The sequence below is a fragment of the Loxodonta africana genome, chromosome 25 (genome assembly GCF_030014295.1).
Source record: "Loxodonta africana isolate mLoxAfr1 chromosome 25, mLoxAfr1.hap2, whole genome shotgun sequence".
In the NCBI taxonomy this organism is placed as follows: Eukaryota; Metazoa; Chordata; class Mammalia; order Proboscidea; family Elephantidae; genus Loxodonta; species Loxodonta africana.
In genome coordinates, this window is record NC_087366.1 from 3,234,594 (window position 1) to 3,251,640 (window position 17,047).

At 36.2% G+C, this 17,047-nt stretch overlaps 1 protein-coding gene across 2 annotated transcripts in view; it reads left to right on the forward strand.

Annotated features, from left to right (window-relative positions):
• The window catches only part of KCNT2 (potassium sodium-activated channel subfamily T member 2), a 562,388-nt gene that overhangs the window by 395,370 nt on the left and 149,971 nt on the right, over positions 1–17,047 (forward strand). For both annotated transcript variants that reach the window (XM_023549164.2, XM_064276485.1), the window contains exons 15-19: positions 1,142–1,291; positions 2,849–3,078; positions 7,767–7,980; positions 10,653–10,758; positions 15,363–15,535. In XM_023549164.2, the coding sequence (XP_023404932.1) occupies positions 1,142–1,291; positions 2,849–3,078; positions 7,767–7,980; positions 10,653–10,758; positions 15,363–15,535 (873 nt within the window). The remainder of the gene's footprint in view (positions 1–1,141; positions 1,292–2,848; positions 3,079–7,766; positions 7,981–10,652; positions 10,759–15,362; positions 15,536–17,047) is intronic.

Genomic DNA, 17,047 nt, shown 5'->3' on the forward strand with positions numbered 1-17,047 from the left:
TGTTTCTATCACCAAGGTCATATTTTCCAACTACAGATCCTTCTTCTTAGTTTCCAACTATTGCATTCCAATCACTGGTAATTATTAATGCATCTTGACTGAAGGTTTCATCACTTTCAAACTGCAGAAGTTGGTAAAAATCTTCAGTTTCTTCATCTTTGGCCTTAGTGGTTCATGTGTAAATTTGAGTAAGAGTAGTATTAAGTGGTCTTCATGTAAGTGTATGGATATTATCCTATCACTGACAGCTTGTACTTCAGGATAGATATTGAAATGTTCTTTGACAATGAATGCAACATCATTTCTCTTCAATTTGTCTTTTCTGGCATAGTCAACCATGTGCTTGTCTGATTCAGAATGGCCAATACCAGCCCATTTCAGCTCACTAATGCCTGGGATATCTATTTTTATGAATTCTGTTCCATTTTTGATGACTTCCAATTTACCTGGATTCATACTTTGTACATTCCACATTGTGATTTCTCATTCATGTTTGCAGCTGCTGCTTCTCAGTTTGAGTTGTGCCATATCAGCGAATGAAGGTCCAAAAAGCTTTACTCCATCCACGTCATTAAGATTGACTCTCCCTTGAAGAGGCAGCTCTTCCTCAGTAGTATTTTGCAAGCCTTCCGACCTGAGTGACTCATTTTACAGCACGTATCGAACAGTGTTCCCCTGCATTTCATAAGGTTTTCACTATCCATTTTTTTTTTTTTTTAGAAGTCGATTGCTAGGTTCTTCTTCCTAGTCTGTCTTAGTCTGGAAGCTCTGCTGAAACTTGTCCACCATGGGTGACCCTGCTTGTATATGAAATATCGGTGGCATAGCTTTCAGCATCACAGCAACATGGAAGCTACCACCTTAGGACAAAGTGACAGAAGAGTGGTTGATAATACTTGCAGAGTTTTTGAAACTAATATAACATTATACATATATAATATTAATTTCAATTTCTTTTTTTTGCCAACTCTTTGCTAGTATTTCTATCATCTGCAGTGCCATGTAGATACTTCTTTAGACTTAGTTGGCTGATTCTTATATTTGGAAAACTCTAGATTATATATAGTAACCATTTTTAACCACATTCACTGTGTTTTTATCTTTATTTGTGTGCGTGTATGTGTGTGTGTTTTTGTTGCAGGGAGGGCCAACAATCACCAGAACAGTGGCAGAAGATGTATGGGAGATGCTCTGGGAATGAAGTGTACCACATTGTTCTGGAAGAAAGCACATTTTTTGCTGAATATGAAGGGAAGAGTTTTACATATGCCTCTTTTCATGCACACAAAAAGTATGTTTCTGCTTTCAGAGTGATATTAAAATGTAATTAAACCAAATTTTTATAACTGTAACCCATTCTGGTGCTCGTGAATTGCTAGTATTCTGGGATTTCTTTACATAATTATTGAAATATTTGAGATATGACCTTTGTTATTGTCTCTACAACAAATTAAGACTATCAGGTATAAATTATAATTTAGTAAGAATATACTATATAAACCTTTTCACTATCAGTTTTTCACTATTCACAAATCTAAGAAAATTAATCTTCTGAATGTTAAAGTATTGATCAAAAGTTTTAACAAAGTAATACTGTTTTTTAAAGTTTGCATTAAAAAAAATTCTGATGGTAGCTTGCTTTGCCTAAAGAAATAAGTTAAAAATAAATGATAAACCACACACACACAAAATCTGTTGCCATCGAGTTGATTCTAAGTCGTAGCTACCCTATAGGCCTCCCATAGGGTTTCCAAGGCGGTAGTCTTTATGAAAGCAGACTGCCACATCTTTCTCCTGTGAGTGGTTGGTGGTACAAACCCCTGACCTTTCAGTTAGCAGCGAAGTGCTTAACTACTGTGTCACTACGGCTCCAGTAAAAATTGATAGTGCCTTCGAATTCAAACATAGGTCATTATTTTTCCTTTTGTTAAAAGAAAGAAATATTAACTTTAAAAAGTTAAAAATTATGTCTGTCATGAAAATAATATCAGTATTACAAATATATCAATATATTATAACATATTCTTTTGGTATTTAGAATATATCTAGTCAACAATATATATATGCAACTTTAATTTTAATATGATTCTTCATATGTATACTGTCTTTATTTGAAAATATTGTTGAAGTTCATTTATATTGTAACAATATAAGAAATATTGAAATAAAAATAATTAGGACAATTTGTATTTTGGACATTGCCCAAAGCGATATATAAGAAAGTTTTAAGTAGCATAAGTAACATATGTTATATTTAAAGTTGTTATTTCTCCTAATTAAGCCACACACTTATTAAGGACTATTTTTTTTTTTTTTTTCTAAAAATCAGAGTAAACCAAAAATGTTAAAAATAAGTACTTAAATTCAGGTGCCCTGAATAAGATTTAGGTTTAAGCTTCTTTCATTTAGGATGGTGGTGTGTATGTGTGTGTGCGTGTGCATGTGTGTGTGTATATATATAAAATATATAAAATAATTATTTTTTTACCAAAGTAAGATTTCATATTAAACCAGGTATGCCAAAAATTAAACAAATAAATAGTGAAACAATATTGTTCCCGTATGACATATGGTGATAGTTTCAGTTGTATTTCATTTTTTAAAAAATATTGGACATAATCAACTAAATTGACTTTAAGACCCGCTAAAAAGCCATAGTTTCTTTTCCTATAAAAATGAGAGTCTTGAAATTTTAAGATTCTTTCAAATTTTAAAATTCTCTGACTTGGGGTTTTAATTTTTCTTCTATCTTACAATGTCTTACTAATTTTAATACGTAATTTGAAAAAAGAAAAGACTAAGACTTTTGCTGAATTACAATTCTTAAACTTTTTTTTTTTTAATTAAGGTTTGGCGTCTGTTTGATTGGTGTTAGGAGAGAGGATAATAAAAACATTTTGCTGAATCCAGGTCCTCGATACATTATGAATGCTACAGATATATGCTTTTATATTAATATTACCAAAGAAGAAAATTCGGCATTTAAGAACCAAGACCAGCAGAGAAAAAGCAATGTATCAAGGACATTTTATCATGGACCTTCCAGATTACCTGTACATAGTATAATTGCCAGCATGGGTAAGTATAAACAAGTTTGTAAATACCATTAGTTTCTTTGTAAAATAATAATGATAAATATAATTCTTACTAAAAATTTTTAAGTAAAATTAAAATATGCTGGTGTTTATTACAAAACCTGTTGCCATTGAGTCAATTCCGACTCACAGGAACCCTATAGGACAGGGTAGAAGTGCCCCATAGAGTTTCCAAGGAGCGCCTGCGGATTGAAACTGCTGACCTTTTGGTTAGCAGCCTGAGCACTTAACTGCTAGGCCACCGGGGTTCCTATATATTACAAATTACATATAATTAGGTTTAAACCAAAAAAACCAAACCCACTGCCATGGAGTCAATTACAACTCATAGTGAACCTGTAGGACAGAGTAGAGCTGCCCCATAGGGTCTCCAAGGCTGTAAATCTTTATGGAAGCAGATTGCCACATTTTTCTTCCAGAGAATGGCTGGTGGGTTTGAACTGCTGACCTTTTAGTTAGCAGTTGAAAGCTTTAACCACTGTGCCCCCAGGTCTCCTTGAACTAGGTTTACAGGACTTTATTTCTAAGTTGTTAAGTCACTAATTAATTCATTTATTAAAGACATGCAACCAATAACTATTTTATATTTCTGACTGTAAGTACTCACCATTTATACATTTCTCTTGTCAGTTCTCTATCCCATTATCAAAAAAGGATCTTTCAGATATTTTATACCCTTCTGAAAACTCTCCTTCCATCACCCATCTCCCTTGCAACATTGAACTTGACTTCTATTACACAGAAAAGAAAAAAGAAATAGACCAAGATGAGAAAGGATTTCCTTAAAATTTTGCCACTAAACCACCTACAAAGCTGCAGCCATTCAGTAATTCTTTTGCTTCTTCTTTGTCACGAAGGAACATGTGTCCTTCTTAACTTCTACTTATACTCTCAGTTGTCTTTTATTTTTCTCAGTGACTATACTATTTTAATTCATCCTTATTATACAAGTTCAGTTTTGTTTTTGCTTTTAATCACCGGCCGATTCCTATCGGTAACATGCTTAAGTCTCTCTTTCTCTCTCTTCATTTTCTCTATCTGTGTACCAGCACACACACATGAACACACGAACACACACATACTACACACTTGTGAACCTCATGTCATGCCATCTTCAAGACAAATTCTTCCTAAGAGTTGTCTTTAGGTGCAGTCTTTAATTCTTATTTTCCCACCCATGTCTCTACTGAGTTCATTCTGACATCTGCAGCTGTGTAGCTTAAGCTCCTCTTGCTGAGGTCACCACTGTCCTGTCTGTTACTAAATCCAGTGGACATCTCCACAGCATATGGAAATATTAATCATGTTCTTCTTGAAACACGCTATAGTCTTTTGTCTGCATCACATGCATTCATTCTTCCTGAATTGGCTCTCATGATTCTATTGCCCTATATAAACTAATGAGCCCCTTTCCTAATTTGTTAATTTAATTTTCTCTTCACAACAATATATCCAACTACCTATTGGTCACTGCCATTTGTTCATTGTATTTACAGGAAAAACGGACTCAGTATATTCAAATGAACTAATCTCCCTTCCCTCATTGAAAATCATTTCCTCCTCCATTTGTTAGCCAAAAACAGTTGGCATCATTATCCTTCTATTTGTAAAGTCACAGCCCAGACTTTTCACCATCCCTCTCCTCTCATACCTCATAATTCCCCAAATTCTATTGAATCTGCCCTCTAAATACCCCCTAGAGCCGTTCACTGCTCTCCATGGTGCCCTCTAAATACCCCCTAGAGCCGTTCACGGCTCTCCATGGTGCCCTCTAAATACCCCCTAGAGCCGTTCACTGCTCTCCATGGTGCCCTCTAAATACCCCCTAGAGCCGTTCACGGCTCTCCATGGTGCCCTCTAAATACCCCCTAGAGCCGTTCACGGCTCTCCATGGTGCCCTCTAAATACCGCCTAGAGCCGTTCACTGCTCTCCATGGTGCCCTCTAAATACCCCCTAGAGCCGTTCACGGCTCTCCATGGTGCCCTCTAAATACCCCCTAGAGCCGTTCACGGCTCTCCATGGCCGCTGTCACTTTCATGGCATGTACCTTTGTTTTCCTTCTTCTGAACTGCAGGATCAACCCCCAGTCTTCTTCCCATGCCTCTAGAAACTCTTACTAGTGTTTGTGGATAAACAGACAAAGATCCCTCCCTTCACAGAGCTTATGTTTTTTCAGGGGGAAGACAGGCAATAAAAAGTATGTAAAATAAATAAGTAAATTATTTAATATGTTAGAAAATGGTGAGTAATATGGGGGAGGGTTCAAAACAGAGCTAGTAAAGGGGATTATGAATTTTGGGAAGATTAGATTTTAAAAGAGGTATTTGGTAGACCTCATTGAAAATGTGATATTTGAGCAAATACTTGAAGAAAATGAGGGATTTAGCCCAGTGGAATTCTGGAGAAGAGTATTCCAATAGGAAATAGCAGCTAGTACAAGAGCCCTAGACGTGAGCCTGACTGGCATGCTCCTGGAACAGTGGAGGCCCCTGTGCTCAAACACAATGAGGAACGCTGTAGGAGGGGATGAGGTCAAAGAGGTAAAAAGGGGCAAGACCATGTAGGGCTTTGGAGCTCAATGTAAGGATTGTGACTTTTAACCAAAACCAGTTGCCACTGAGTTGATTCTGACTCATAGTGAGCCCACGGGTGTTAGAGTAGAACCGTGTTCCACAGGGTTTTTAAGGCTGCGATCTTTGGAAGCAGATCATCAGGCCTTTCTTCCAAGTCACCTCTGGATGTGTTCGAACCTCCAACCTTTTGGTTAGTAGTTGAGTGCTTAACCATTTGTGCCACCTAGGGACACCTACGTATTAAATAACCTTAAAATGTTAGCTCTAAACTGCTGTTTGCTTGGTGTGTGTGCTCCTTATTGTCTTTCAGATTGAAAAGCAAATGTCATAACTTCAGATTTGGCCTTTTTTGCCTACCTAATGTAGTTTGTTTCTCTTCCTACCCCTCAACACCACTGTCCTCTAGCACAACATTCTGTTTTATTTTCTGTATGTTATTTATCATTATCTAAAATGATTTCATTCATTTGTCTACTTATATACCCATCGTACCCATTGCCATTGAGTCAATTCCAACTGATAGCAACCCTCTAGGACAGAGTTGGACTACCCCATAGAGTTTCCAAGGAGCGCCTGGTGGATTCAGACTGCTGATCTTTTGGTTAACAGCTGTAGCTCTTATCCACTACGCCACCAAGGTTTCCATTTTTGGACTTAGTTATTTTAAAGATAAAATTTGTATGTGTAGAAACCTCGTCGGTCTTGTTCTTTGCATATCCCAAGTCTAGAACAGTGCTTGCCACATAGTTAAAAAAAAAAAAAAAGGTACTCAATAATTATTTGTTGAATGAGTGAATAAATGTAAAATATGAATTTCCCTAATATAAAAAGTGGTTACAAATCAATAAAAAAAGATAATAGAAAAGGTGGTGTCCTAGTCATCCAGTGCTTCTGTAAGAGAAATACCACAAGTAGATGGCTTTAACAAAACCAAAAACCAACCAAACCCAGTGCTGTCGGGTTGATTCCGACCACAGCGACCCTATAGGACAGGGTAGAACTGCCCCATAGAGTTTCCAAGGAGTGCCTGGTGGATTCGACTGCCGATCCTTTGGTTAGCAGCAGTAGCGCTTAGCCACTACGCCACCAGGGTTTCCAGCTTTAACAAAGAGAAGTTTATTCTCTCACAGTCCAGTAGGCTAGAAGTCCAAATTCAGGGCACCAGCTCCAGGGGAAGACTCCTTCTCTCTGTTGGCTCTGGAGGAAGGTCCTTGTCATCAGTCTTCCCTTGGTCTGGGAGCATCTCAGCGCAGGAACCTCAGGTCCAAAGGACATGCTTTGCTCCCAGGGCTGCTTTCTTGGTGGTATGAGGTTCCCAACTCTCTGCTTGCTTCCCTTTCCTTTTTATCTCTTGAGAGACAAAAGGTGGTGCAGGCCATACCCCAGGGAAAATCCCTGTACATTGGATCAGGAATGTGACCTGGGTAAGGGTGGTGTTACAATCCCATCCTGATCCTCTTTGACATAAAATTACAACCACAAAATGGAGGACAACCACACAATACCGGAAATAATGACCCAGCAAAGTTGATACACACATTTTTGAGGGGACATAATTCAATCCATAACAGGTGGGAAAGGATATAATGAGAAATTCACAAAATAGAAATGGCCAACAACAACAAAAATTAAATTTTTAAAGAAATGTAAATAATGTATACTTTGTCACATTAATTTTTTAAATACTTTAGGATTTCACAGATCTTATGTTTTGTGCTACAGAGCTAGACTGAAAAAATATAGTTTCCTACAAATATAAAACTCAGTGCCGTCGAGTCGATTCCGACTCATAGCAACCCTATAGGACAGAGTAGAACTGCCCCATAGAGTTTCTAAGGAGTGCCTGGCGGATTCGAACTGCTGACCCTTTGGTTAGCAGCCATAGCACTTAACCACTCTGCCACCAGGGTTTCCCTCCTACAAATATAGAATTTCTTATCTAGGGAAAAGAAATGATTAACCTTTGGAACTAAAGTATATGTAAAATATACTTCTTAGTTATATTGATTGCATTTTATTTTAATTTGATTGCAAAATGGTAAATATGTCATATGGATGGCAAATGCTTTGATAGACTTTCGTGTTTCTTTGTTTTAGGCACTGTGGCTATAGACTTGCAAGATACAAGCTGTAGATCAGCAAGTGGCCCTACCTTGTCTCTTCCTTCAGAGGGAGGCAAAGAGATGAGAAGACCTAGCATTGCTCCTGTTTTAGAGGTTGCAGATACATCATCAATTCAAACATGTGATCTTCTGAGCGATCAGTCGGAAGATGAAACTACACCAGATGAAGAAATATCCTCAAATTTAGAGTACGTTTAGATATTCTTCGGTGTAAGATTTATTGGGTTTTGTGCCTGCCATGGGGAACTAATGTCCTCATTTCCTGAAATTCTAGAATCATTCCTACATAACTTTTACCAAAACACCTTTCTGATTAGCTTGTGTCAGCCTTGACTATATAAAACAATCAAAGCCCTTGAATTTCTGGCCATCAACATTTATTTCCAACCTCATTTTTCTCTAAATTATTCTTTATCTTTACAAAAAAGATGCATACCAATTTTCCCAGGACCTGAGCTACATTTTCATAATTCTATCTTTTTTTAAATTAAATTGTGCCTGCCACATTTATTTTCTTCCACCTCTATGTTGACATTCAGTTTAATGACATGTAAATACACCCTCCTCCGTAAAATTGTCCTTGCCTATTTTTTATCTCAGTTTTTAGCAGAGTCTTTTCCTATAGTATACGTCAACAGTGTTTTGAATGTATGAATAAATGAAATATCATCTCCCTTTTTCTAAGCTTCCATAGCAACATAGTACCAACCTGTATAGTATTAATCACATTTTAGCCTACACTAGAGTTTGTTTATATGTCATATTCCACATCCCGTATTGCCCTTTGTAGAGGAAACAACAGTGATCAACAACCCTGACTGTGGAATCTGAAAGACTTTATTTCACAGACCAGCTCCACTATATACTGATGGTGAGCAAGTAGCTTTGATCAAATTATCTGGCCCACAATTTCTTTATCAGTAAACTGGGTATAATTACTACCGCATAGTGTAGGGTTGCTGTGAGTCAGAATTGACTCGATGGCAATGGTTTTTTTTTTTTTTTTTGAGTGTTAATATGAAGATTAATTAATATAATGGTCTTGCTGTGAGTCAGAATTGACTCGATGGCAATGGTTTTTTTTTTTTTTTTGAGTGTTAATATGAAGATTAATTAATATAATGGTCTTGCTTTATGCAGAGTAAGCATTAAGTGTTAGTTACTGCTAGGAGCCCTGGTGGTACAGTGATTAAGAGCTATGGCTGCTAACCAAAAGGTCGACAGTTCGAATCTATCAGGTGCTCCTTGGAAACCCTATGGGGCAATTCTGCTCTGTCCTATAGGGTTGCTATGAGTAGGAATTAACTCAAGGGCAATGGGTGGTGGAGGTACTAGTAGTAATGACAACAATAATATCATATCCTAACATTTCTCCCAATGTTTTCATATATTAAATGATCAATTGATGTTGAGTTGAGCTAATGTGAACTAAAATATCATTGGAACTTGGAAAGATTATTTTTTTAAATCCTACACATTTTCCCCATGTATTACAAAAATGTTTGATGTTCCTACAGAACACAATCCACTCTCCAAGATAATATTTTTCATCTGTGCTAGGATTATTGGAGCCCTGGTGGTGCAGTGATTAAAAGCTCGGCTGTTAACCAAAAGGCTGGCAGTTCAAATCCACCAGCTGCTCCCAGGAAACTCTGTGGGGTATTTCTACTCCATCCTGTAGGGTCGCTGTGAGTTGGAATTGACTCAAAGGCAACAGATTTTTGGATAGAATTATTAGATTCATAATGGTTTGAGTACTCAGATATATATGTGGAATCCAGGATGGGAACAAGAAGAAGTTCTAGTAGCCAGTATCTTTCTAGGAAAGAGTGTTGTGGGGTGTGATTGAATAAAAAATTGACAGAATTTTTTATTTCTAGAAAATTTGAAAGAGATGTTGAAGTAATAGTGGGTGTTTTCATCTTGTAAATTTGCAAGATGTATTCTATTTTACCCTGCCAGCCGTGATGTCTGAAATCTAGTTTCAAGTAGCTCTGGGAATTGCTTAGTTTAGTAAGTGAATTTTTATTAAATTCAAGAGCTTCCATATTGGAGAAAGGATTTATGCCTCTACTGATTTTTTTATTTCCTAGTTTTCATTTATGCTGCCATTCTTTGATAGTTCCATTTTGAAAATTAGTATAGCGAAATGTGCAGGTGACTACAGAAAGTCAGCAAAAAAACTGAATGTCTTTGATAATATTTTAAGTGTGATTCCAGCAAGAAAAACAAACAGAAAAAAACTGTATTTGGTGGAGACTTAACTGAATAATTAATTCAGTCGTTTGTTGCCTTTCTGTCATGCATCTATGGCTAAGAATATTGATAGAGTGAAGAATAAAAGTGTGTTTTGCTTTAAAAGAGTTTTATGAAAACTAATATTACTATTTCCAAAAATATATCCAAATCTTCTGAACCAGGAGATGACAATTTTTTTCTAGGAAGGACTAGAGAGTAAAATTTTTAAGTTTTGAGGACCGTATGGTCTTTCCTGCAACTACTGAACTCTGATGTAGCACGAAAGCAGGCACAGATGACATGAAGATGAATGACTACAGCTGTGTTCCAATAAAACTTTCTTTATGGGTACTGAAATTTTAATTTCATATGATATGAAATATTATTATTCTTTTTTTGAACCGTATAACAAATTTAACAATAATTCTTAACTCGCAAAAAACGTGATTGGCCCACAGAGAGTAATTTGCCTACCGCTGAACTAAACTGTTTCTTTATCAAAATGTAATGGCAACATAAAGAATTATTTGCATCTAATATCAAAATAGAGAAATGTGACCATAACTTAAACTTCTACCTGTGCATGCCTAACCCACAGGTAACATTTCATATTGTTTTACAGGTATGCTAAAGGCTACCCCCCTTACTCTCCATATATAGGAAGTTCACCCACATTTTGTCATCTCCTTCATGAAAAAGTGCCATTTTGCTGCTTAAGATTAGACAAGGTAAGCACTTGTTGGTCTTGTTTTCTCCAAAAACAAAATGTGGCATTTTACAATTATATGCATTTATATAATTTTGTCAAGTCTTTTGACTAAAGTATTTTGAAGGGTACTGTCTTTTAAGAGGTAAATATAGCAACATAAAGTGGTAATGTTTATTTTCCCAAATGCTCTAGAGATTGCCCAAATGCTTTACCCTTTAAATTAACCAAATTGGATCAGCCAGCCATCTTTTAAAAGAGGAAAACGGAGATGCTAGAATATCAAATTTATGAATCCCTAATATCCAGAATCCCCCCAAAATAACTTTGGTCAAATGTGCACTATTTATTTTTTCAGACATTTTTGCCTCAAATCTCAACGTGGAATCGTTTGATATGACGAGCTGAGCTAGTCCACATGTTAGCCAGGAAGATTCATTTTTGACGAGACAGGAATCTAGTATCATCAGTGTCTTGTCTCATACTTCCTGTCCCAAATGTTTTACTGTAGCTCTTGGTTCCTGCCTGGATGTTCTAGAAAATCCATCCAAAAAGAAGAGAGTCCAAGAATGCAAGATTTTTTTTTTTTAACTCTTTTTCACAATATGGCTGTTGGACTTGACCTTTATACGAGTTATCCTCCATAAGAACATGAAAGGAGATTTAAAAAAAAAGGTCTTCACACCTTTTCTAGAGGTTCAAATGTGCCACTAATTCTAACCAGGAATTTCTCCTTTTAGTCTAAATTTTGGAGTTACAGTCCAAATCCCAGGTCTTCCACCAGAAGCTGTGCAACTTGGGCAAGTTTTTGACCATTAAATTTCAGTTTCCTCATCTGTAAAATGGGTATAATTTTAATATTACCTTAATAGGGCTTATGTAAGGGTTATGTAAATTAATACATGCAAAAGGCTTAACACAGTGTACCGGGAATTTAATAAATAAGTGAGCACATAATATTTTTTCTTAATACTCTTGCTGTTACTGCATTTTTCATATGATAAACATTGTGAATCTTGGGTGTTCCTGTCACTCTTAGAAAGATTAACAGAACATTAGAAGATTCTTGACTTTTTCCTCCTGCAGTGACTTTCTGAATCTTTACCTTTGCTCCCAAATCTTCATCTGGGCCCGTTGTGATGGACAGCGCCATCTCTCACGGCCTTATTTATTTCCAGTCCTTATTATACTTTACTGTTTGATATTGCTGTCTAGCTGTGTATTTTCCAGAACATTAATAAATCATAAGATTCCTGACCTTCACTGACTCCTTTCAAAACCCTGTGACTAATTTTTCTTTAAAATATTTTCTGCTTTTTCCTTAAAGAGGATCCCCAAAATAACATAAGCTTCAGAACCCACAAATCCTGAATTCACCTCTGGTGGTATTTCGTTTCTTTTTAATACACAGTTAAAGAAAGAGAAACATTTGGAGACCAAAGAGTGGAAATATTTTATCTCCAAGCAGGAAGTCTCTTCCATCTGAAAGGTTAAGTCCTGAGAGATAATGATCTGGGGAGGAGAAATGGAGGATCTTTTAGAGCCAGAAGACTTTCCTACCATATAGGAAAGTGAAGTTTCTGAGTGTTGTTAATTGGCAGGTGATGTCAAGGGTTGCCAGTTATTTAGGTAAGGCTGGGTTGGATGGTGGTAGAATACTATGTTAATGGGTACTCACCTTGGTGTTATGGAGACCAACTGACTCTACTGCATCAGTGAAGCGAGTGATTTGGGATTATATCGCCCAGTAATTCTGCACCAGTGTCAGCAGTCTGGTCTGGCCAAGGTTTATCAACACTAAAATAACTTCCCTCATTTCCAAGAGACTGTTCTCTCGTTGTTCATTTCTTACTGCTTGAGCTACTTCTAAGTTTCCTTTAGGGAAGGTAGTTCTTTTTCCTCTGCTTATCTCATAAATATTGAAGCTCTTAAGGTCCCAACATCAGCCTATCACTCTTCACCTTCTGTGACCTCTTCCTGAGTGGCCTTATCCTTTTATATGACTTCAGATCCTGCTGATGTTAATAATTCCCCAGTCATACTTCCAATGAATTCCTGTTGCACTTTTTCTTTACCATTTTCTTTGTTCCCATTCTTTCTTAGACCTTAGACCTTCCTTCTACGTTCATTTTCCTACTTCATAGATTCTAGCCTTTACAGATTTTATTAGACAGATTCTGTTGGTGGTAAAAATTTTCAACTTTGGTTTCTTTAGTAATGCCCTTATTTTACCATTATTCTTGAGAGTTTTTCTGGGTGTCCAATTACTAGGTTTTTTTTTTTTTTTTTTTTTCCTTAGCAATTTACAGATTTTACTTACTGCTTTCTGTGTTCCCTGTTGCTATTGAGAACTCAGTCATCATTTTAATTGTTATTTCTCATAGGTGTGTCTCCTTTTCTCTCTGGGTGCTTTTTAAAGATCTCATTGTATTGGTTGTTCAACACTTTTTTTGTAAGGTGTATGACTGTTTCTCTTTATTTGGATTAGGATTCTTTGGGACTTCTGATGCTGGGAATTTGAGTTTGTCACCGATTCTAGAAAATACTCAGACAATATTTAGTTAACCCTTTCATGCTTTTTATTCATGCTTAGTGGTATGTATAGGGACTATGAACTTTTTCAGTCCCTGCAGTTTATTGCTGAGCTGCTATACCATTGAGAGTGCATGTAGCCACAAGGCAGGGGCCTTTATCACTGCTTGAAACTGAAGAGATTGTTGTGTGCTGCAAATGACTGTTTTTACAGTGTATTGTATGAGGTGTCTGAATTTTTTGGTAGGAAAAATGGAAATTTTGCAATGTACCATATGTACCTGTAGACCCCAGTGGGGTAAGCTTGTGGGAGGGAGCAAGAGAAAAAATTTATACTGCCTACCAAAAATCCAGACACACTCAATGATTCAGAATGCTTCTGTTAATGAAAACACATGGTATTAACAAAAAAGTCAAAGCAGAAAATATTTGGGTCACCAAAGAGTTAAATAGGGCTTCTTCCCGATTCTCCTTTATCTCTTCTTCATATATTCTAAGTATATGTTAGACCTCCTTCCTCTATCTTCCAAGTTCCTTGGTTTTTCTATCTTAATTTCTATGTCTTTTCTTCCCTACCTTGCAATCTAGGTAATTTCTTCAATTCTGTCCAGCAGTTCATTAATTTCTCTTCAACTGCATCAAATTTGCTGTAGTCAAATTTGAGTGTGTATTTCTAATTTTTATTGGTATATTATTCAGTTCTAGAAGTTATGTATATATATATTTTACATCTGCCTAGATATTTTAAATAGTGTCTTTCTCTTTGTTCACACTTTAAATGTTCTATTTTATTTTTAAAAACATATTAAATATGTTCATTTTCTATTGTGAATCTAAAGACAGCAGAATCTGTAGTCTTTGTGGGTCTGATTCTCTGGTTTGTTTTTGCTTCTGCTGAACACTGGTGGTGTAGCGGTTAAGTGCTACAGCTGCTAACCAAAGGATCGACAGTTCGAATCCGCCAGGCGCTCCTTGGAAACTCTATGGGGCGGTTCTACTCTGTCCTATAGGTCGCTGTGAGTCGGAATCACCTTGACGGTACTGGGTTTTGGAATTATGGTGACTTATGCTCACCAGGGTTTGGTAATTTTTATTGACAAGAAAAGGGCTAAGTCTATTCTACATTTGATAAACTGACAGAAAAGAACTAATCTCAGCCTGAATAATTAAAAGGAAATGCATATAGAGACACATCGAGGTGAAAGATCAGAACAGTTCTCCATGCAGGTAATTTAGTTTAAAATAGCCTTGTTTTAGTAATGCTAAGTCCAATGAAATTAAAAAAATTCTAGACCCCAGGGAAACAGCACAGTACCTCCAGGGCAACAGTGAGCTTTGGCAATGTGTTATTGTTTTTATTTTGCTTTTGAATATTTCCATCATTATCTTGCCAGCTCAGCTCTGCATTTAGACAGTTGGATTTTTCAATTTTGTTTTTGGTTTTGTTTTGTTCAGTCCATCACTTTAGGTACTTTAGTACCGGAAATGTATCTGAGGGTATTTAATTATGTAATATATAATATTACTATGTTTCTGGAAATGAAAGTCAGAGGTAGATGATTTTAAAAATACAGATACCCAGAAATCATCTAACCCCAAGTTTTCGTTTATAAAAGAACATATGCATGACTTGCTGACCTTGTTCATCCCCAGCACCAAGCTTACCCATTGCTATTGACCAGATTCCAACTCATAGCAATCCTATAGGACAGCGTAGAACGGAAATTCCCCATAAGGTTTCCTATGCTGTAATCTTTACGGAAGCAGACTGCCACATCTTTCTCTCATGGAGCAGCTGGGGGGATTGACTAGCCATCCTTTTGGTTAGCAACCGAGCGCTGAACCATTGAGTCTACCAGGGCTCCTGATATCAAGCTACATAGCTACAATGCGTTTTCCATGTCTAAGTACACGTGTTATTTCTTACTACAGCCTGGAGAACTAGGCACAAAAAATGTAGCTATTTTCAAATTTGTTAGAAAGTAAGAGATTTACTTGCTAAGTTAATTTTACATTTTCATTTATCCTAAATTTTTTCACTATATTTTAGTGGAATATAAAAGTGGCATTTTTTGTGTAATTTTTCTTCTCTAGAGTTGCCAGCATAACTACTATGAGGATGCAAAAGCCTATGGATTCAAAAATAAACTAATTATAGTTGCAGCTGAAACAGCTGGAAATGGATTGTACAATTTTATTGTTCCTCTCAGGGCATATTATAGACCAAAGAAAGAACTGAATCCCATAGTACTGCTATTGGATAACCCGTAAGTATATTTTAAAATACACAAACAAGAAAAATAGCTCTTTATATTACATTATGTACATAAATATAAATGCTTTTAATTTATATGGAATATTTTAAATCAGATACATTATGGCTCATGAGTGGTCAGAAGGTATCTTCAGTGCTGTGTTAAAAAAAAAAAGTTATTTATTTCACAAATACAACCTAAAACATCGCTGGAATACTCTGAGCATTTCACTTAAAGCTGTTTTGCAAGTGGCCATTTTACTCACAATACAAGTAGGAAGTACACCACTGAAATAATTACAGTAATTTCCCCTAAATTAATGAACTAGCCTGGAAAATCTGCCAAAACTGGACAATTTTGCTGTCTTTCTAAAGAACCGTTAATTAACATGAGCATATTAACGATCTATTTCTATAACTTAGACTATGAAGCATCCTCATAAGTTATTAGAATTCTTCCACTGTTAAAACTTGCATCTTGTAACATTTTATTTTGAAAACGTTGGTCTGACTTATTTTTGTGAAATAAGACTACTTCATTATTATAAAATTCTTATGAAAGTATAAACATAGATCGCTCAATATAATAGTCAAAACCGTTGTATTATAAAACTATGATATTTGTCTCCTTGACTTGAAATTAGTAGCAGATGATCCTTAGATCGATACCAGATTTTATGATCCTCCAGTGCTCCCCTTTCATTTCAAAATGACACAAATTTCAGTATTAACTAAATTTAGCCAAATTTTGTTACTTTCTCTCTGTTTCAAAATTATGAAAAGTACTTTCTCAAAACAGCTGCATCTCTACAATATATTACAACTTTTTGCCATTGTTTATTCTGAATATACCGATATTAAAAAAAACAATACAGAGGTTATCATTAATGCAATTTTTTAATATCATCATCACAATGGTAATCAACTCTAAAAATTGAGCACACCTATAGAGTTTTCATTTGACAATTTTTTTTTTAAGTATGGCAACTCCTCGACTTTTCTGATTCAATTTTGACGTCTGAGAAAACACGAGATATGTTTAGAGTAGATATAAGGAAACAGAAATTTGGGTCCAGTGTCAGAAGATATAAAAGATCCTTAATATAAATCTAAGGAGAATAAAAACTAGGTTGTGGAATGGATATAGTGGTTGTATCCAAAAACCAAACCAGACCCTTTGCATCGACTCCAACCCTGTAGAACCAACTAGGACTGCCCCATGGGGTTTCCAAGAAGTGGTTAGTGGGTTTGGTTTGAACTGCAGTGCCTCCAAAACCTTTTGAACAGCTCCCCTATCCTGAAGCTTCTCTGGTAGGAAGCTCCGAAGTATTTGATGAGCCGGCATGCCAGAGATGCTCAAGTAACGATGTGAATTCAGTTTTTCAGGTTTTGTCTCTTCTTGCCCACTCCCCAGTTGACAGAATTCAAAATGGGCATTTACAAATTGATTGGCTTAGAGCATCCCCATTGTGTAGGTCTTGGGCGAGACTGGATTAATTCAGGTCCCAGGTAACAGAAATATAGG